The sequence below is a fragment of the Castor canadensis genome, chromosome 16 (assembly GCF_047511655.1).
Source record: "Castor canadensis chromosome 16, mCasCan1.hap1v2, whole genome shotgun sequence".
NCBI lineage: Eukaryota > Metazoa > Chordata > Mammalia > Rodentia > Castoridae > Castor > Castor canadensis.
The window spans coordinates 61,607,315-61,630,241 of record NC_133401.1 but is presented as its reverse complement, the minus strand read 5'-3'; the positions used below and the strand labels follow the sequence as shown (position 1 = coordinate 61,630,241).

At 36.8% G+C, this 22,927-nt stretch overlaps 1 protein-coding gene across 3 annotated transcripts in view; it reads right to left on the bottom strand.

Moving 5' to 3' along the window:
• Positions 1-594: 594 nt before the first annotated feature.
• Positions 595-22,927, bottom strand: part of Aff4 (ALF transcription elongation factor 4) — an 80,284-nt gene continuing 57,951 nt past the window's right edge. For all 3 annotated transcript variants that reach the window (XM_020179703.2, XM_074057200.1, XM_074057199.1), the window contains 10 exons: positions 21,397-21,485; positions 20,537-20,777; positions 15,438-15,532; positions 14,762-14,825; positions 14,515-14,651; positions 14,189-14,260; positions 12,635-12,728; positions 11,701-11,744; positions 9,710-9,930; positions 595-6,284 (listed from right to left, as the gene is read on the bottom strand). In XM_020179703.2, coding sequence (XP_020035292.1) covers positions 6,157-6,284; positions 9,710-9,930; positions 11,701-11,744; positions 12,635-12,728; positions 14,189-14,260; positions 14,515-14,651; positions 14,762-14,825; positions 15,438-15,532; positions 20,537-20,777; positions 21,397-21,485 — 1,185 coding nt within the window. In that variant the 3' untranslated portion in view covers positions 595-6,156. The remainder of the gene's footprint in view (positions 6,285-9,709; positions 9,931-11,700; positions 11,745-12,634; positions 12,729-14,188; positions 14,261-14,514; positions 14,652-14,761; positions 14,826-15,437; positions 15,533-20,536; positions 20,778-21,396; positions 21,486-22,927) is intronic.

Here is a 22,927-nt window from a genome sequence, read left to right as displayed (position 1 = left end):
GATACTATTAAATGTCTCAAATTGAAATCCTAGCAGTCTGAAATTCAAACTTAAAGGATTCACTTTGTATGTTATAGAAAATAACAACACTGCCTAATAATGATGTGTTAACTTCTCCATCTGGAAGGGATTATGAGATTTAACATATTTTCAAGAATCTGTATTTATATAGAGAAAACACCAGGTTAAAAGGCAAAAATTTAACAATAGCTAAGTTGTGGCCTTGGATCCTGGACCTTTACTCCATGTAAAGCACTCTTCAGTGATGTGTCAAGATGGGCAGTTGGCACTTGCCACCTGATGGTGTGCACAAGTTTATCTATGATTCTCTGAATGTAAAGTGGAACTCAAGCATAAATCTAAATAAAACAGAAAAACCCTGCACCAACAAGAACATCAAAAAGGATTCAAGATTTGTTGGGGCAGAGCAACTGTCATATATACTCAAGGACCCATTAACAAGTTCAGAAATTTCTGTAATCAGAAAATGAGACCTGTGGTGGTGAGGAGGACACTTTTAAACAGTAGTAATAGACCCTAAAATATAAAACAACTGCATGAAAAGGGCAAAGAATTGAAGAAGTATAAAGAGAACAGTGTTTATGAACTTTAATACAGAAAATCTATTTGATATTTATTAAACTTAGTTTCTCCAGCTATGGTTTGGCATTATACAAAGCATCTTAATGACACAGTAGAGTTAAAAAGATTTTTACAAATTGAAATGTGATACCCTTGTCTCCAAATATTTTAATTGCCATAAATTTGTTTAAAAATACACATTAAACGCATGTTTGACACTCTAAACTTTCTATAATCTCAATACCACAAAATACATATAATATACTATACAGATGTGGAAAAATCTAGTTAGTATATAATACTTTGCTCACCGTTAACAGCTTTATTATGTGAAATGCACATACTGACTTAGAAATCCTAGCTTTTGAGCCCCAAAGTACCTCTGAAATTTTAATGTATTGCAACAAATAAAAATCACAGTATATAATTGAAATTTTGGTTGAAAATGTCAGATGCCTAAATATTTTGGATAAAAGAAATGTGAAACAAAGATTTGGATCATTCACAAAACAAAGGCATCCTATTAGTCACTGACAGTACCTTCCTGTGGAATCAATAGGCTTATAATTTATCAATAGAGCTACCTCCCCTCCAAAACCCTCCCCCAATATCAAACCTTTACCAAATAATTTTAATTTCAAATAAAAGGATTTTAATAAATATATAAGCATTTCCAACCTCCTTATACAAAATTTCTTAAAAGCATTCAAAACGGAGGCTAGATAGAAATTTTCATAACTGTGCTTACCAACCCCACATGTGGTCCTCAAGAGCGGTACCTTTGCAGGCACAGCTAATTGAACCATCTTTGTTGGTGAGCCCCCACCCCCCCACCCCAATCCCAGTACTGTGGAATGCTCATGTCAATGATTTGCCAGGTGTGTGCAGAAAGTTGTAAAATGGAGACAGTTCTTGAACAGCAACAACAAACTCAACAATATGGAGAATTATGTCACTGATTTGAAAGGCAGCATTTCCAAATAGATACTTTCCAGATAGGAACATGGTAGGTAGAAAATTCCAATGATTAAAAGTGAAAAGAAACCCCACATGGAAGCAGTAAGAGGTCAAAACCAAATATACTAGAATTTCTGGGTCAGAACTTACCCATGCTCAAGTAAGGGATCTATCTTTGTTTTTAAAATGTAATTTATGTTCAGCTGAGCGATGGTAGCAAGGAGAGGTCCATTCCTGTAAACTATTATTTCTAGTTCTGGACACACAGCAAGTTCTTTTTTTTCTTTTTGGCAGTACAGGGGATGGAACTTAGGGCCTCATGCTTGCTGGGCAACCACTCTACCACTTGAGCCACAACCCAATCCGCAAGTTCTTTTTAATTAACTGCAGGGTTCATGTAAATAAGAGTTTAGTAAGAAAGCATCTCTTTACTAACTTTTAATAACTTACTTCCTGTCACTTGCCAGCTTGGTTTTAAGGTCCATTAATTCTAAACCCAATTTCTCCACTAGTGAGTATGTGAATATTCCACAACATGACCAATTTGGCTTCTTGACACTGCATCTTCCAAGACATTCAATGATTATTTCTTCTATTGGTTTTACTGAATAGCAACCTTAGGTGTGCAATATTACTACGGGGGAAAAATCTGCCTCTCCAACACATTGATATGTGAAGCTGAAATGAAATCTGTGTTCCATATAACTAGAGAATATAAGTTATAGGAGTCATATATGGATTTGAAATGTTCTGGCTCCCCAAGTTACTCTTTTTTTAAAAACATCAGCACATTCTGCCTACAACACTCATTCCCAATAGATGTTCCTGGAACCCAGACACCTATAAATAGACTCCTATAAATCAAAATACATAATGAAGCCATTTTGTTCAATTAGCTACTGGAAAATTAAAATCCTTCCCACCCTGTAAGAGCCCAATTATACTACATAAGGGCTCAAATATATTTTAAAAGTTAATTTACTACAAATCATAATAATTAAGCTTTAACAATCTAAAGGAATACACATTGCACCCCTGAACATTAATATTCAAGGTGTCAACAAGAAAGTGTCTTAGATCAATTTAATAAATAATGTGGAAATAGTTGCACTAAGCTAAAATACTAAACACACACATTTGACAAACTAATTTCATGTTTCATACATACATACATATATATAAAGTGTGTATGTGTACATAATTTTAAGCTCAAAGTTGCATACCCTCATAACTAGAAGAGTGCACAGCGTACCCCTTCCTCTTCCACAGCTAGGCATCACTGACTCGAGCAATCACTGGCTGCTCTGAAACTCCACTGAGCACTGGCCTCCACAGCCAGCATGTTCACTTAGAACAGATGCCTTTTGTAGGCTCTTGCTTCACAATGCAAGCTCATTCATTAAATTTCAATGTACCAAAGTTTCTGCCATTAAATACAAAATGATGCTGTCTGATCTAGCTGATTAAAATCTTTAATGAAAAGAAACAAACAATTAAAAAAACAGTGAATCTTCTAAAGTCACAAGTGTGTCATTCAAAATGCAGCCCAGATGCCTATGGATCCCTAGTACAAGAGCTCCCCAGAAAAAGCAGGCATGTGTGGGCACGTGTGCACATTACTCTAAACTGCTTTTACACTGGCGAATTAAATCAGTAGTGGTCAGTCTTCTCGGATCTTCAGCAGCTATAGCTGTAAATTTATCTGAAGTACTCACTGCTTATAAAGTCACTTCTTGGCTCCTCGCCCAGAAAAAAGTGGCACTGAGACAAGGAAAGGACTGGCTGCTCTCCAGCCAAACGGGAGCCTGAGCTGGGCTATGGAAGTTTGAATCACCTGGAAAGGAATGCTCCTCACAGCCCAGCCTAGCCTGGACAAGGCTACTGTGATAACTTCATCCATTGTAATTGGTGTGTCGGTTGCCTGTAAAGAGTCTAATGATGCAGGTTGCTGCCTCCTGGCATGTAAGTGTGATCTTAAAGAGCAGTCAACAGAGTAATTTTTAAAATAGTTGCTATTTTCTATAATTAAATGTATATTAAATACAAGTCTCAGACTAAGCAAGTTTATAGCCACTTGTCAAATTCGGTTTTTAAATGGTTAGAAAACACTGAGGACACCTACTGAGGAGGGAAGAATGGTCACCTATAAGAGTCCAAGGTACGTGCTAGAGCAGATGACACAGACAGAACAAGTGAGAAGATAGATATAGAGGAAAGAGAGTGGTGCTCTCATAGACTATAACATTGAAAATTCAATTATTTAGGATAGAATTTTGATCCATTGCCCACTTCCACTTGGGGAAAATCCTCCACAATGAAAAGCTTAACACATTGTTTCTCCAAGAATTAACAGTTTTCAAGAGAAAATATCTTAGGGCAGCACCATAAAACACAGAAAATTATGCTTTAAGACAACATCAGTGTGACCCTGCCCCCTCCCAAAAAAGTTCCTGCTGCCCTGCAGGATTACAAGAGGCTAGAATGCATTAGAACTCAAGAGGTGCTACACTGGCTACTGTTGCTGAAGCCTAAACACCCCAAGAATTTTTGTTCCTTCCACTTCTAAGACATCACTGCGAATTAAGGAATGAGAGTTGGACAGGACATAGGCTTGATTAACACATTACTTGTTACTAAATGACTATTGTGATTGCTGAGAAGTTGTCCTCTGAAGGAAAACTGTTCCTAGAACACACTAAAGATTAAATTAGAAAGATAGTAAGAGGCAGTTTCTCTGAGGGAAAAAAGGTAAATTCAATATAATTTGTAGATCTCAATCTTCAAAGATAGGTTAAAAATAACAAGGTACAAAACAATTCAAAAGCTCTTTAAATATGAGGTTGCATGACAATGAAAGTTCACTAGCTTCAGAGTAATTGTAAAAGAGACTCAGATGATTCAATGCACCATTGGGCTTGGAGATTTTCTAGCCCTTCTTTCTCCCTTCCCATTTCAAGTCTCGGCAATCATCTACAAATAGTAGGGGAAGGCAACCTTTTTTTTCCCAAATGGATGGATTCATTTTCGGAATGAGAAGGACAAGCTATTCTTTGAAGCAGCACTACCCAATTGGTTAGACTACGCCATATACCAAAGCACTAGCTTTTCTAAAGGAATTAATCTTTGTGTGACTACAAGGGAAGATTTATAATGAAAGAGAATTTAAGATTACTGTAAAGGACCAACCATTTGTGAATGATCTGGCCCTAGTGTAAAACTTCATCTGTAAACAATCCAGAGAGTCTTCATTTAAAGGTAAGATTTAAGGCACACCAAACATGATAGGGGTACTAAAAACAAAGTATAGAGGAGGGTACATTTCTTACCTTTGATTCCTATATGCACCTTGTAAGGAAAGGTACTTTGATATACAATTCACACAGAGCTGGTTTCTTAAGCTCTATCCCTGCTCTCTTCCTCTTTTCAAGAGAGCTCACACTGAACCACTTTTCTAGTGTGAATTTTCTGATCTCATCAGAAACAAGTATCACTGATGAGGACCTTTAAAAAGGAGAAATTCATCATTTCTACATTAGGTATGAGAACTGTTCATTTGTACAGCAAAAGCATATACACCAAAGCTCCAGCCCAGTCTCACACCAGTCACTACATGCTCTTATCAGAGCATCACAATCTACTAAGGGGGAAAAATCTGCAAAGAGATTTTAACCTTCAAACAGTATCAGTTAAAGAGACACAAGCAGCAACCTTCAGGATCTGGATCATTCTTTCTTCAAGAGTAACTTATCTTGCTTCGATTAAGTGTCAAATAATTAGCAACAAATAGAACACACACTTTAATAAAACCCTTAAGATTGTCCTCTTATGAAACCCTTCAATATAATATGCTTCTCCTAGAAAGTATGCCTGCTCTCTTTTGTAATGCATTAGATGCAAGTTATAGTCACCTTGTGATTGCTATAGTGTTATTAACACACATTCACAGTTTTGAAATAATGCATACCAAATCAGACACATTTCATTTTGCATCCACGTACAATGCCATCTTCTCATATTTGATTTTTTTCACGTGTAGAAGAATATCTTTAACACTAAGCATAAATTCTACAGTAAAATTATAGTTAAGATCTGAAATAATATCAGGTAGTAGATGTAGAAAGAACATATTCCTATTTTAAGTGAACCAACTCTTACTCTAGAAGAGCTACCACAAAAAAAATTAGGTAACAACGCTCCCAAAATACATAAATAAAAATGCCTAATTACATTTATGCTAAATATTCAGCAGAATAAATTTATAGACAGAAATAAGTTTTAAACAAGCCCCAGTTAGGGAACTTAAAAAATTAAAAATAAATAGAATTTCACTTGATTAGTTATGAATTGCAACTGGAATTTCAATAGTATTATAGATCACTAAAACCATCTTATCAATGCGCTGCGGATTTAAAAGCATTTAAATACTTTTTCACGTTGGTAATATTGAAGGGGTTGATTGATATGATGGTTTGGGGTTATAAAAACAACACATAAACCAAGGAGGAGAAAACCATTCCTCATTCTTAGTGTTGACTAGGTGGCATGTTATGGCAGTTTTCCTTTGTGATGTGACACAGTGTTGTGGAGAAAATCAGAGGCAACGAGAATGTGTTCAGTTCAAGATATCAACTTGGCATCCTGGCGAAGCCAGTGTAGTCCCTGCCGGGTATAACGAGCTAGATCTGTCATGATGCTTGCATTAAAGATGAGAGGGCCCATTACTTTATCCAGTTCAGCAAAGAATTCTAGAAAATAAAAAACATACATTAAGTAACGCACACTCTTTTGAATCATGATTTAAATTTTTCAGTCTAGATTGTAAAATAACATTATATGGAAGTCAAAACACGTCTTTCCACACTAAAATGACTTGTCTGTGTTTTAGAACAAAGCATCCCATAGTCTCTTAAGTTATATTGTTTCCTGAGTCATACAGCAATTTTAAACAGGATGTGTGGTCAAGAATTAAGTGCTATATACACATGCAGAATACCACTGATGAAAATTACAAATTGCTACTATGTTAAAGTAGAGAACTAGTCCACATACATACAATGGACTAGTTGATTACTCAAAACCTTCTCTACATCGTACTATTGTATAATAAGCAAGTGGCACCAAAAGGAAAATGCCCTTTGCATGTTTCCCAAAGTAGCTCCTGTGTATTATGAGACAGTAAGTGTTCCAAACCTTTCTGCTATAATCATATTCCATGCACCACCGATAAATAGCGTGTTTTCAAACAATAGTAAAGGAAGGAAAAAAAAAAAAAAGAATTCTTCCTATGTAAACAAATAAAGGCTGCATGTCAGGGTGGTATGAAGGGAAGGAGAACAGAAGCCTAGGACTTGATTCCAGCACAGTTTGGGGAGCAGATAAGAGCGATGTAGGACTCAGACACTAAACACTTGAGAAGGCTAGCTCTTCTTTATAGAATTCCAGGAAAAAAATGCAGAGGAATGCCAGAATAGAAAATTCCTGATGAGTTCTTATTTCCTAATAGGATAATGACCTAGGTAATGATCATCCATGGATGTCAAAAGCACAAGTTAAAGTTTAATAGGGAATCTTCCATCAAGACTATGAGGCTGACACCACTGGAATGATCTATTGGCTTTTTTTTTGTTTATTTTCAGACAGGGTCTCACTATGTGGCCCAGGCTGGCCTGTAGTCTGTCTCCCAAGTACTGGGATTATAGATATGTGCCACCATGCACAATCTGACCAATTTTAATATCATTAAAAAGTGTAACTATTATATGTCCCCTAATATGAGGCGATAGTAAATCAGAGCATCACCTATGAAATATTCTTATCTAAGTACTGAACCTAAATCTAATCAAGTCTTAAGACAGAACTACCAGTATAAAGGAAATGAGAGACAGAAGAACAAATTAAGTAGCATCATGAGAAATAATCAGTAAAACCCAGTGTAAGACATATTGTATGATCTGGTCCTGGTTTCTCCTCAACAATCAGTAGTGTGCCCTCTCCCCAAAAAAGTAGATTTATCAACAAAATGTAATGTGTAGACCTTGCTTACATCCTGTATGAAATAAATCCAACTGTCTAGAAAAAAAAGGTGTATTTGAAATGAGGAGGAAATTTTGGTGGACTAGGTTAATTAAGGTATTGATAATATAAAGGAGCTATTGTTAACTTTGGTAGCTGTAATAAAGGCATGGTGGCCATGTCTTGAAAAGTCCTTATCACTTACGGATGCGCTTTCAGGTAAAATTTCCTATCTTGTGTTTGCTTTAAATTACTCATGAGGTGGGGGAGGACAGAAAGTATGGGCGGGGACACAGGTGAGAGAGCAAGCTCACATGTTCACACTGGCAAAATGTTGTATCTTCGGAACTAAAGCTTAATGAAAGGTACATGGGTTTCAATATACCATTCTCTTTCCTTAAGTCATTGTTTAAACATGCCATACAAAAGTAAAACAACAAAGAAACAGAAAAAAAGAGGGTAGAAAACTAGCACTGGGGAAAAGAGTGGAAAATGGAAAGTGAGCAACTTTAAGGTTTGATGGAGTGGCTCAAGTGGCAGAGTGCCTGCCTAGCAAGTGTGAGGCTCTGAGTTCAAACCCCAGTACCATCCCCACTCCTACCCCCCAAAAAGAAAATGGGTAACTTCAGAAGTAATTTCAGCTCTCTAGCCTTCCCTGGGTAGTATTGACAATATTTAATTTTTGAACAAATTAGATTTTTAAGACCACAACTTTACATTAAAAGTTGGAGCTCCTTTTTTACTTTTCTCTCACCACATCCCTCTTCAGGGACCGGAATCTTTCATTTTCAACTGCTTATGCATTCATACTATAAAGCATTTAAAATGTACTCTATGATAAAAAGACAATGATTGGCTATTTTAGTGTTTCTCTGCAACACTAAATATGTGTGTACTACACACAGATATTTGCTAATAACATTTACTAAAATACGATGGTGTTTATGTAGTACTTTTCCCTATGATCTTTAAATACTTTATAATTTTCAAAGTCCTCAGTTTGGGGGGATAATAAATTTTTAAGGTGTAATATTTCAAATGATCTGATTTTAAAGAATGCTAAGAAACTTCTCATTTTATCTCTTTTATCACATAAATGTCTTTCAATATTACCTAAAAATCCAGTATGAAAGTGTTTTTTTTTTTTTTTTTCCTTTCAGTATTGAGGTTAGAACTCAGGGCCTTGTGCTTGCTAGGCAGGAAGTCTACCACTTGAGTCATGCCCCCTAGTCCTTTTTGATTTGGTTATTTTTGATATAGTGGCTGGGCCAGCCTGGACTGTGATACTCTTAGTCTTCCCACATAGTTGGGATGACAGGTATGCTCCATTACACTCAGCTTTTTACTGTCTGATATGGGGTCTTGAAAACTTTTTGGCCAGGCTGACCTCAAACTGTGATCCTTTGGATCACCAGCTTCCAAGTAGCTAGGATTACAGGCTTGTGCCATCTCACCCAGTGCAAATGTGCTTTCTTATATATTAAACATCTTAGATATATAAGAGGTAATCCTATGTTTATAGCCAAATTTATTGACCATCTGACAGCAGGTAGGCCATACATTACTTTTATAGTATGAGCTGCATTTAACATGCCAGAAAAGAACTATTTTTAGTTTAGCTCGTGTCACCAATACCATAAAGAATTTGTATTTTTATTTGTTTACTTATTTTGCCATAGTTGGGATCAAACCGAAGGCCTCATGCTAGGCAACACTCTTGTCACTGAGCTACTTCCAACCCAAGGGTATTTTTTTTAACTCAAGTCAATTACATTTAGTATGATTTCTAAGCAAAGGAGACAATCAGCAAATTGACTATGATTAAGTATAAACTAGGTGACAAACTAAATACTTAACAGTTAACCAAATCATAAAAATTCAGTCAGCACCCATTTTACAGGGTCACTCCCGTAATCCCAGCTACTCAAGAGGCAGAGATCAGGATGATCATGGTTCAAAGCCAGCCCCAAGCCTGGGGAAATAGTTCTCGAGACCCTATCTCCAAAAACTCCGTCACACAAAGGGCTAGGAGAGTGGCTCAAGATGTGAGAGCACCTGACTAGCGAGTGAGAGGTCCTGAGTTCAAACCCAGTGTCACCAAAAAGAAAATTCTTTTTACCAACTCCATCCCTCAAAGTTTACCCAGAGCCCTACTTACCTTTTTGCTCTTTGGCAAGCTGTTCAGCTTGGTCCCAAATTTCGGTGGCATAGAGGAAGTTGGATGTAACCTGAACATAGCTGGCTGCCATCTGGTGGATCTTCTGTGGAATGGTAACTGAAGAACCACTTGCTGAAGCACTACTGCCCCCAGAAGAATAACTCCCCGAATTGCCTGGAGACAGCTTTGGAGAAACCGGGGAAGGCATCCCAACAGCTTTGCTGCACATAAAGAAATGGGAAGCTTGTTGGTACAGACACAGAGAGTGCTATGAAATGAATATACTCTTCTAAAAGAAGGCTTTTAGAATTTAAAGATTCTTTTAGCCTAGAAGGGCTTCCAGAAGTATAATTTCTTCTAAAAGCACTAAAGGACATTGTAAATGTTCCTTTTATGGAATGGCAACAGCTGGGAGACAACTGAAGAAATCCTAACACCTTTTTATAGTAGTTTGAAATTTGTAAGATAGGGCACTTCACTCAACAGCTCAACAAACTTTCCACCTATTCAGGCATGTAATTACATATTTTTCAAACTGTTTTGCAAAAGGTTGGATGGAATGAACAATTAACCTCTAAAATTGTGGTAATAGATAAGAACATCTTTTCTTGAGCTTCATAATTTCTGGCACTTTCCTAGAATTTAACCAAAAGAAATACGGCCCTCATAATCAATGACAAGCATCTCAAGCTTCCTGCTAGTTAAGTATTTCTTAGAAAACACAGACATTAAAATCTTTCAGGTTCACTTCAGGAGTACTAAAATTTGTGAGAATCCCCAAGAGTGCAATTTCACACTGGAAAAAAATCAAACGAAAATTGGGGAGAAAAATCTATGTGTTTATATTTTTATCTGCACTTTTGGTTAGGAAAATAAAAGCCTGATGAGATTGTACATTACTTGGGAGGATGAGGTGGGGGATTAAGAGTTCAAGGCCAGCATGGGCTACACAGTGAGTTCCTGGCCAACCTGGTCAAGTGAGACCCTGCCTCCAAATAAAAAATAGGGCTAGGAATGTAGCTCAGTAGCAAAGTACTTGCATACCATGCACAAGGCCCTGGGTTCAATCCCCAGCACTTGAAAGAAAAAACAAAAAAAATAAAAATAAAGGAGGAGATGACAACACCAAAACAGGGCAAAGAAAGAATGTGAATTCACATAAATATAACAACTGAACAGATAAAGTCACAAAAAAAGGCGGGGGGAGGGGCCTTCATGGTGTTTCTTCTCCTTTTGGATACAGATGGGATGGAAGTGGTGTGCAGACAGAGAAGAAATCACAAAATCACTAAATTTTGTGAATGCCAAGACTATAATAAACCCAAGTAATTATGGGTATCAAACTGAGAAAGGGTGAGGTGCTAATAAAAACTCAGAAGTTTAGGCTGGTGGCTCATGCCTATAATACTAGCTACTCAGGGGGCAGAGATCAGGAGGATCTTGTTCGAAGCAAGTCAAGGCAAATAGTTCTTCGAGACCCTATCTCGAAAAAACCCTTCATAAAAAAGAAATGGTGGAGTGGCTCAAGGTGTAGGCCCTAAGTTCAAACCCCAGTACCACAAAAAAAAAAAAAAAAGAAAAAGCCTCAGAAGTTTATAGGTGAAATGTCTCATCTAACATTCCTATAATTATGTCCATTTATATTTTCAATTCATAAAAAAAGGAAAAAATAACTTTAAGAAATACTTGGCTAGTGTTATAACTCAGTAATAGAACATATGCTTAGCAAGTGCGAGGCCGTAGGTTCAATCCCCAGTACAAAAAAGTAAACAAATTTAAAAAAATACTTTTAGATTACTTGAATTTTTTTAAAAGTAGTAATCTTTGCCCTTACCATTCCATTTTCATATACAGATAAATAAACCTGTCAAAAATATTTTACCTAGTGCTAACAGAGTGGCTCAAGTGGTAGAGCGCCTGCCTAGCAAGCACGAGGCCAAGTTCAAACCACAGTACCACCAATAAATAAATAAATAAAATATTTTACTTACCTTCCCAAACCAGGTGATGGTGCTTGAGAATTATTGTAAGAATTCTGTAGAAAAACCAAAATGTATTTAATTAAAAAAAAAAAAAACACTAACTACAAAGTACTAAGTACATTCAAAAATATTGGACTAGAGCTGACTTTGTATAAATTTTTTTATTTTATTTTTTAAGAATCAAAATGTGTGTGTGTGTGTGTGTATGTATACACAACTGAAAAAAGTTATTAGGTAAGAGTAGAAATGTTCTAGAATACTTCATAGAACAGACAAAGAAAGAACAACACTCCAACTGAAAAGGGAAAGGGTCCAAGAAGACATAGGGAAATGAGTTTTAAAAATGGCAGAAAAGAGAGTATACATGAAACATACAGATTGCCTAAAGCAGAGGGTTACAAAAGGAATAAGAGATCCTTAAGAACCAAGGGTCTTAAGGGTAAGGAGTATGAACTTGATCTTGGAGGCAACAGTGAGTTACTGAGGAGTTATAAATCATAATCAGAGCAGAATTTTAGGAGGATTTTGTGGTGCTGGCCAGTAAACCATGGGAAGACATTTTAGGAAACTAAGGTAACAGTCTGTGCTGAGGACGTGGCTCTGTGTTAGAGAGCTTGCCTAGCATGGGTAAAGCCCTGGGCTTGAGCCCCAGCACCTTAAGGAAAAGAAAAAGAAAAACATTATAATCTGTAGTGAAAATAAGAATAATTTCAAAGTATAAAAATGGCTGCTACATACAACCATATAAGTTCTACAATCAGATATATATGCATTTAAAAACTTTCCTAGAAACCTCAAACATATCTGAGAATTCTCAAACAGTATCAGCCCTTCCCCCTGCTGTGTTTTACCTAAATATGAGAGTAATTCTGCGGTAGGAATGGGAGACTGACTTCACCAATTTTGTTTTCTAAGAAATGGACCCTCCTCTTTATATACTTACCTTCAGGTGCTCTGTCAGTGTCTTTGAGTACTTCAGAGCATTTTCCTTCTTCAGTTTGAATAGCCTCAGGTATAGCAAAGACTGGCATCTCAGGCTAGCCAATGAAAAAGGGCAGTTTATTTACCAGGGTAGCAGATTCTAAGCATAGCTGTAGAGACAACCTTCAGATTATGCTAAAGTACAGGACTGGCTTATGTGGGCAGACCATGCCTAAGAAAAACAACACTAACCTTTAAGCAAAATCAAAAGGTATGCAACATTGCAGGGAAAGAGAGGTGGTTAAGAAACCTAAGACAGCCTTCTCATTAGGTGCTGACATTCAAAAATCAAAACTTCACTCACAGGACACCAACATGTCATAATAACATATAAATTTAAGAAAAAAAATCACTTAGTGGGCTGGAGGTGTGGCTCAAGTGGCAAAACACCAGCCTAGCAAGTACAAAGCCCTGAGTTCGAACCCCAGTAACTAACACACACACACACACACACACACACACACACGCATTAGGTATGAATCTCCACATTAGAATCTCCAGACTAAATCATAAGTAATCCAAAATAAAAATGAGGAAACAATGAACATTACAACTCTGATGGAACATACAAACCTTAACACGTCCTGCATAATCATCATCATCCCTATCTATCCAGTCATGCTCACTTCTCAATGGTCTTCTTTTAGTTCCTTGAAACTTTCCTGTTCCTTTCCACCATCCAGCCCTTGTATATATTGTTCCTTCTACCTAGAGCAGGTCATCCTACCCTTTACTCTTATGATTCCATATACTTTTCTTTCAAAGTACTGAATTAACATAGTGTGTGCTTCTTTAATTAATTTTTCTCCTCACACTAAACTATAAACGCCACAATGAAGAGGATTGGGTTAGATTTATTCACAGCTACATTTCCAGTGTTAAAGTAAATAGAACCAGAGCAAGAACTGTCCTCCTTGGGATAAAGCAAACAAGTCACATTCTTCCATTCTTTTTGTTTGTTTTTGTGGTATTGGGGTTTGAACTCAGGGCCTCACACTTGCCAGGCAGGCGCTCTATGACTTTAGACACTCCACCAGCCCTAATTTTATGTTAGGTATTTTCAAGATAGGGTCCCACAGCTATTTGCCTGGGCTGGTTTTGAACCATGATCCTTCTGATCTCTGCCTCCCAAGTAGCTAGGATTTATAAGCATGAATCACAGTTGCCTGGCTTATGTCACAGTCTTTATGCTCCTAAAGAAATGTTTATATGTGAATGGTGAGAAAGAGTATAAAAAGAGCCTAAGAAAGTGATCATGTAATTCAATAGAGGTTTCCTAGATTAGTTCTACCTTACCAAGCCTTTCATCAAGAGGGCAATGGATCAGATATTGACAACAAAAAAAAATCTTACAGTAGGAATTTTGAAGTATTTCCTGCTTTTACCTGCTTTATAGGTTTGTGACAGGGCTGTGGAAGATTTGATTCAAGTATAACACTCAGAAGAGTTTAAACAGCACAATTTATCAAAGGACTGCCTGTTATCTAGCAAAGGCTAAAAAAACAACAACACTTACCAAAGTACTGTAAGTCTTTTATCTGCAGCTGTAGCATCTGGCGCTAAGTAATTCTTTAGCTTCATAGTATACCTGTGAATTAGAATAACAAACAAATAGCAAGTAGAATAGAATACTTCCCCTTAATCTTATGACTTCCATTATCCTAAAAAGCATTAGAATAAAACAGCCACTGAAACATTTACTTATTTTCATCCAAGGAAAATAAAGATGTAAAAAATAGATTGAACATCCTCTTCAGTTCACTGTTTTGTTGTATCACCCCTTCCTAGATGGACCAGAGAAATCATGTTTTTACCAATGATATGGCAAATTTTTACACTTACTTGATGAGCTCCACTGTGTCTGAATACATAGGGAATGGGGATTTGGATTCCTGAGCATTCTTCTCTAATGCATTCCCACATTCAATGAAAGATACCACAGCATCAAGATAGTATACTGCTTTCTCAAACCTGTCAGACTAAAACATGGAGAATAAAAGCTCTGAGTAGTGAGCTACTCTAAGTACAAACAACAAATGAGGATTTCAGCTAATTTCATCAAATACATAAATGTAAGAAGACTACATACCAATGCATCTGCATTGTGCTTTAGTTTTTTTGCTTCTTGTAAATAATGGTCTGCTGAATAATTTCTGTAATGTAAATTTTCATTGTAAATATAATGGTAAGTATTTCCATAAGAAAATGCTAGTTCATTTTTGTCTCCAGTATCCCTCAGTTTTCACATCCTCAAGTAAAGAAAATGAGCTATTAAACATTTAATAATAATAATGAGCTATTATTAAACATTTTTTTAAAAAATGCCTGGCTAGCTCAGTTGGTAGAAACTCTTAAACATTTCAGCTTTCTTCTATTCAAGAAAACAGAATTCAGCTTCCTAGTATTAAAAACTAATTTACTCTGTTGTTTAAAGACTAGGAAAGATGTGGGTAGAAGAAATAATCTTTTATCAAAATGCAGGGAAAAAACCAACATTGCACTTCCTTAACAGTGACTTACTTCAGCAGCAGTAACAGTCTTCTGAAAGGCATACCATTTACATCCCTTATAAGAGTCATCATGGAGTCAAGTTAAAGGAACAGCAGTTGGACTAGTGGTTACCTTTCAAGTTAAAATCTGAATATGCTATGGATCATATACAAGTATTAAGCCTCTAGTTACTGACAGAAATTGAAATTAGTTTCTTACATGCCAACTGAGTGATTTGTTAAATGTACACAAGAATCCCATCAGATTTATCTCACCTGTCATCAAAGACAAGCTTTGTTCTCCGAGGTTTAGAAGCTTCAGGAGTTGGTGTAGATGAAGGACAGTTAGAAGAGCTATTTGGAGCCTTTTCCTGACCAAAACAAAATTAAAAAAAAATATATATATATAAATATATATTTATACACACACACACACACACACACACAACTGAGTTAAAAACTGTGAAATAAAATTAAGCTGAAAGTATTTTTTCAACCACTGTTAAAATAGAAACAAAATTCCACTGCCTTCAGTAATTAATTTCCTTGTTAAAAAACTTTTTTTGTGTGTGTGGGGAGGGCAGTACTAGGGTTTGAACTCAGGGCCTCATACTTGCTAGGCAGGCGCTCTACCTCATGAGTCACTTCACCAGCCCTTTTTTGTGGTGGGTATTTTTCATATAAGGTCTCAAGAACTATATGCCTGGGCTGGTTTCAAGCTGCAATCCTCCTGATCTCTTTCTCCTGATTAGCTAGGATTACAGCTGTGTGCCACAGGCACCTGGCCCTTGTTACAAAACTTTTACAAGTTTTACACTGTAAACTTCTTACAGGTCCATTTCATGTAACCAAAATATTCATTCTCATTTATTAAGGGTATACTACATGCTAAGCACTGGGCTAGGCACTTGTTAAAATATAAGGAAGACAAACCTAGTATCAAAATGGTACTTAGGGAAAAATTTATTGGTAGTTATTGCCAATAAAAAATAGCAATAATAATAACTGATATTTAACAGGTACCGTACTATTTACCATGCACCAAGTTAACTAAGGTCTTAATATAGTTGTACTTTCAACAATGCTATGGAATAGCACTGCTATTAGACTGAATTCAGAAACAAAAAAAACAATAGTCTCTGAGTACAGAGAATGCGCCTTTGGCATCCAAGGGACAAAACCCCATACGGCACAGTTGCCCTTGATTCCCAGGGGAACACTTCAATCGTTAATTTCCTTGTTATAAAACTTTTTATTTTTTTGTGGTAGTACTGGGGTTTGACCTCAGGGCCTCAAACCTGCTAGGCACTCTTAACACTTGGGCCATACCCCTAGCCATCTGTTTTAGTTATTTTCTTCGCAGGCTCTGAGTTTTTGCACAGGCCAGCCTGGACTTCTATAGTATTAGGCCACCTAATTCTTCTACTTGTGCTTCCAACATCTGCAAAACAAAACAACCCCCACTGCCCCCCCAGAGCTGATGGAGTGGCTCAAGTGGTAGAGAGCCTGACTAGCAAGAAAGAGGCCCTGAGTTCAACACCAGAATGATAATAAACAACCCATCTAGCTACAGCTGGGATGACAGGGGCATGACACCATGTCCAAATTTTTATTAATTGAGATGAGATCTCCAGAACTTTTTGTCCAGGCTGCTCCTGAACTGTGATCCTCCCGATCTCTACCACCAAGTACCTTAGAGTACATGTATGAGTCACCATGCCTGACTCTTACCAAATTTTTGAATTTTTATATCTACTCCCATACAGGACACTGCTTTCTTAGATACCCAAGACTGCATTTTCATATCTTTATTTTCACTGCCTTGCAGAGTATATGGCACATTATAAGCATTAAATGTTTTTTGTTATCCTCACAGAGGAGAAGGAATCTCAAGAAGGCTAATTAACTTGTGTAAATTCAAACAATTATTTTTTGTTGTTGGTAGGGCTTGGGTTTGAACTTAGGGCTTCATGATCCCAAAGCAGGTGCTCTACCACTTGAGCCACACCTCCAGTCCATTTTGGCTTTGTTATTTGAGACGAGGTCTCACTATTTTCCTGGGCTGGCCTCAAACCTTAATCCTCTTGATCTTAGAAGCTAGGATTACAGATGTTAGCAACCAGCACCCAGCAACAAGTGCAAAAAAACTTTTAAATGGCATTCCTGGAATGAGTTTAAAATCCAGATCTGTCTGATTTCAAAAGGCTACCCACTTAAACTTTATTCTGCCTTCTATCAAGGTGTCTATCCTGCCTATCAACATGCCCCTTTATGCAAAAGGACTCTTTCCTTCCAAAAGCCTCCAATTCATCCCTACCTTCAATAAAATATGTATGTTCCCACAAAACACTATAAACAAGTAGAATTTAATATCAAAAATGCATGTCTCAATAGTAGAAAAATCTGATAATATATCAATCTACTACTTGTGCTAAAAATCTGCTTAAAAGGAACCAAGTAGTAATTTTTTCTTTTCTTATCTGTTAAAAGCATTTTGGTTCCATCTATTATAATCTACTTCAATGCTAATTCTTTATGGTAAAGTTTACATGTTTATGAAATGGCCTCCTGAACATGATGTTGCAGGTAACATGACCAGGATAGCTTTCCTTCTATGTTTTATACACAGTCCTACAAGTGCCTAAGTTTAGATTTATTTGAGGAAAACTGAAGTTTCCTTCATAGCATAGTTTATTAGACTAGAAAGACACTTTCAGAGGTAAAAGTGGGTCATCTCAAAAAGAGATGTTGAGAAGATGTTGAGTAAAAGCCCAAGCTTTTACTGAAGTTCAAAAGGCATGGAGTATTAAGTCTCTCCCCAGGATGTCATGAATCACTTTATCCATGACCATCTAGGGGAACCTAGAGGGGCAGAGATTTTAAAATACATAGATAGATTATAATGACATGGCAATGGGCAAAAGATAACTGTCCCTCAATGTAGCCAAATTCAATAGGTTTAGACCACAACTTATTTTTTGCTTAGAACCAGGTACAGGAAGACATAATGTGTACACATTCCAAAACAAAGTTAATCTGAGAAAAGTTTTTTCCAGATATTTCAACATTCTTTTTATCCATAAAACATATGTAATTGTGGTTTTCTAGTTTATCTAATTTTTGTTGTTTTTTTTTAAACTAGTGCTTGAACTCAGGGCCTCACACTTGCTAGGCTCTATCACTTGCACTCTGCCTGTCCAAACAGATTTTTCTTTAGTAAACTCTTATTTAACTGCCTAAATCAGAAACTGTCAAGACTAACATTAACAACTTTAATAACTGTCAGATGCCATAAAAGCTTGAATCAAAATGATAAAGGTCTATTTTATATTTTGTCAAAAATAACAGGGTAAGGACTGGTGGAGTGGCTCAAGAGGTATAGCGCTTGTCTAGCAAGCATGAGGCCCTGAGTTCAAGCCTTAGCATTGCAAAAACAACAAAGAAAAAACTAAGTAAGTAAAATAAAATAATAATAATTTTAAAAATAGCAGGGTAAAATGCCAGGTATGATGGTACATGTCTATAATCTCAGGACATGGGAGGCTGACTCAGAAGGATCTCATGTTCGATGTCAGCCTAGGCTATAGCAAGTTCCAGGCCAGCCTGGGCTCCACAGGGAGACAAAACAAAACAAACAAACAAAATCACTGAGTACCAAATGACTACATTTGATCCAACAAAATATATCCTAACTGCCCAGTAAATCAAGCATTGGAAAAAACATAAAATAGGGAAGACACAAATTCCTACTTTTAAGAAGGACAAACTTAACAGAAGGAAACTGCTTTGTAAAGAAGAAATGTTTAGACAGCAGGCAATTAATGAATGCATAAAAAAAAAAAAAAGAACTCAGAGGTTTTAAAAATAAGCAGATTCCTCAAATCCTAAAGCTCAAAGGTGAGAAATGGAAAAAGAGCCAGTAAGCAGGTGAATTGGGGCGTCCTCAGGACAGTACGTGAATTCTCCAAACTACTACAGAATCAAGGTATTTAGCTAGAGAAAAAGTCTTCTCTACAGCTCAGTTTGAGAAGTTGTTCTTAATGTGAATTGCCTCAACTTACAAAATCTTAGTTACACAATTAAGCAAGACTAGTATCGTTTAGCAATTTGATTTTTCAACTCTCAAATCTTTGCTTACTTTGCCGAGTGCCAAATCCTAACTACTTAGAAGGCAGAGATCAGGAGTACTGGGTTCAAAGCCAGCCCCAGGCAAATAGTTTTTGAGACTCTACCTCGAAAAATATCCAATTCAGAAACAGAGCTGGGGGAGTGGCTCAAGTGGTAGAGTGCCTGCCTAACAAACTTGGGGCCCTGAGTTCAATCAAGCTGGAGGGTGGAAAAAAAAACTTCGCTTACGTAAAAGTAAGCAAATAATAAGTCTTTATTAGATTAGGAATTTGGAGGGGAAAAAAGCCAGGCTTTTATTTTTTTTTATTAAAAATAAATTAATAAACCTTTGTTTACTCAAATCACAATAATCCAGTAGATTATACTCTTAAAAATTTAGGTATTAGGCAGGCACCCATGGCTCATACCTGCCATCCTTGCTACTCAGGAGTCATACATAGATCAGGATGATCAAGGTTCAAAGCCAGCCAGGGCAAACAGTATGTGAGACCCTATCTCAAAAACACTCAACACAAGAAAGGGCTGGTGGAGTGGCTCAAGCAGTAGAGCACCTGCTTAGCAAGCATGAGGCCCTAAGTTCAAACCTCAGTACCACCAAAATAAATAAATAACCTAGGTATTTTCTTAATTTTGTCTTACACCCTCTGACTTTGGGAAGTTTGCTTTTAGAAAGCAATGCAAATACTATGGTAAACAAACTGAGACTGAAGGTCTATTAAAGCACAGCCTTGAAAAAGCTTCTTCAATCCAAATCTCCCTCTACCCACAAACATAAAGAACATTCAACTACATTATAAATATGTTAGGAATAACAGTAATTAGGAATAATTTCAGTGGTAACTGAAATTCTATTTTATTCTAATTTTATAAATCAAAACCAAATGGCTGCTCTGTTGCTTTATGTAATACAAGTTAACTGGAAATTTTAATTACAAGAAATCCAAAGCCTACTTCAAACTATCAACTAGTACTCAATCTTAGCATTAAAACCTTTTGGTGCTTATTCTAAAAACAGCCATAATCAACTTTCCCAATTAAGGGTTTCTATACTGATTAATAGGCATGTGGCCAAGCTGACTTATTGCTTTCATGGTCTCAGATCACTTCATAAGTTTATAATCAATATCATGACATAATAAGAGTAAAATACACAGTCCTACAAATTTAATGGGATGTCTGCAAAAATTTCAAAGTACAGTGTTACTCTGAAAGTGATGTTCAAAATGCTCAGGTCCCCAACACTGTACCTTAACCTCCTTGGAGCTACTGGAAGTCTTTCCTTCAGTTTTCTTCTGCTTTGATGTGGAGGAACTGCTCTTGCTACTGCCACTATTTTCCTTGTTGCTATTATTGCTTGACTTTAAGGAAGAAGACTGGCTGATTGTCCTCTTCCGAGAGCCATGCTCTGTTTTTGAATCTTTTGAAGGAACAGGCCCAGCAGGTGAAGGTAGCAAGTCCTTTTCTTTTGCAGCACTCTGCTTAGATGACCTGCCAAAGAAAACAAATGCCGTCATTTCTCCATATAGTGATTCGATCATGATGAATTTGTTTCATTATTCTTTGACTGTTTCAAGACAACTCTGTTTTCCCATTACATTAGGAGGGTATATAATTCTTACAAAACAACATGAGACTGTAAATTCCATGATACAGGTATCTTGTCTACCTTTTTCCCTCCCTCCTCTCCTATATCTATTTTTCAGTTGTATGTCCAGTGCCTAAAACATGGCTTGACACACAAAGAGTGCCCAAATGAATGAGCAAATAAATTGCAAAAAGATTAATGCTTAAATTAGTAACTAACTTCTTTCAAGTTATAGAGAAGCACGCCATCTGTCCAGAAAGTGACAAAGCTTTAACTCTTATTCCATTGTCACCCTTATCCTCCCCGCCAAAAAAGGTGAGAAAAAGTAACTGAATCTTAAATTCTTTCTAGTCCTATTAACTAAAAGCAAAAGCTCCCATTATTCACTACATGTATGTGTGTACATGCATATGACCATCAGTCACTAAAAGGAACACTTTAAAAGCACATTAGAAAGTACCCAATACCAAATGATAGACATATATTAACAACACTGGCATGCAACATGTTTTGGGGACATACTCTCTGTTGCTGGATGGCTTGTGGCCTGATGAGTTCTTGTCTTCTGTTTTGGGTTTTTTGCTCTCATTGGCTCGGTTATCATCTTCATTCTGGATGAAAACCAGAAAACAGCAGGTACTAGTCTGATTTTATTTTTCATCTAACTTAAGCTTCTACTACTGCAAACCCCCAAACTGATGATCCCAGATAAAACCTCAGAAATAAGATAAATGGAAGAATTCATTAAAACAATGTATAATAAAATAGGTCCTAAGCCTGAGAAAGGTCTATTTTAGACACACAAAACCCAAATACTAAAACAGATTTTTTATAGTCTTAGAAGGTATCTTCTCTAGGTAATGATTTTGGGAGAAGAAGTATCCATAAAATTATAATTAAGATGCAATCCACATGCCATAAAATCTACTCTTTAAAAGTACAAAATTTGCCAAGTGCTGGTGGCTCAAGCCTGTAATCCTAACTCCTTGGGAGGTTGCGATCAGGAGGATCTTGGTTTGAGGCCAGCCCGGGTAAATAGTTCTAGAGACCCTATCTCCAAAATAACAAGAGTAAAATGAACAGGAGGCGTGGCTCAAGCAGTAGAATGCCTGCTTTACAAGAATAAGCCCTGAGTTCAAACCGCAGTCCCACCAAAAATAAATAAGTACAAAATTCTATGGCATTTAGCCTATTCAAAGAGTTGTACAACTATCACTTCAATCAACTTTAGGATGTTTTCTTCACTCCCAAAAAGATACCTATACCTATTAGCAGTCACTCTACATTCTCTACTTCCTGCAGGCCCTGACAAGCATTAATTTTTACATTTTGTCTTTATGAATTTGCCTATTCATATAATGGAAATACGTGTGGGCTTTGGGGCCTGGCTCTTTTTATTTAGCATAATCTTTCTAAGTTTTTGTTTTTGTGGTACTGGAGCTTGAACTCAGGGATTCAAACCTGCTAGGCTAGGCAGGAGCCCTACCACTTGAGTCACTTCACCAGTCCTTTTTTATGTTGGATATTTTTGAGATAGTATCTCTTGAACTATTTGCCCAGGCTGGGTTTAAACCAAGATCCTCCTGATCTAGTTCCATAGGTAACTAGAATTACAGTCATGAGCCACCTGCACCCAGATTTTTCCTTTTCAATTTTTTTTTTTTTGGCGCACTGGAGTTTGAACTCAGGGCCTCATGCTTGCTAGGCAGGTGCTCTTAGAGCTTGCACCACTCCTCTAGTTCCCAGCCTTTTCATTTTCAAGGTTATGTTGTAGTATGGATCAATATTTCACCCTGATTTATGGCTAAACAGCATTCCACTGTATGGATACACATTTTATTTATTCATTTGTCAGTTGATGATCATTCAGATTGTCTTCACTTTTGGCTGTTATGAATAAGGCTGCTATGAACACACAAGTACAAGTTTTTTATAGACCTATGTTTTCATTTCTCTTGGAGAACTGTACTCCCTAAGAGTATAACTGGTAGGTCATAGGATGACTCACCACATCTTCACCAACACTTGTCTGATCTTTTGTCTTTAAGGTTTT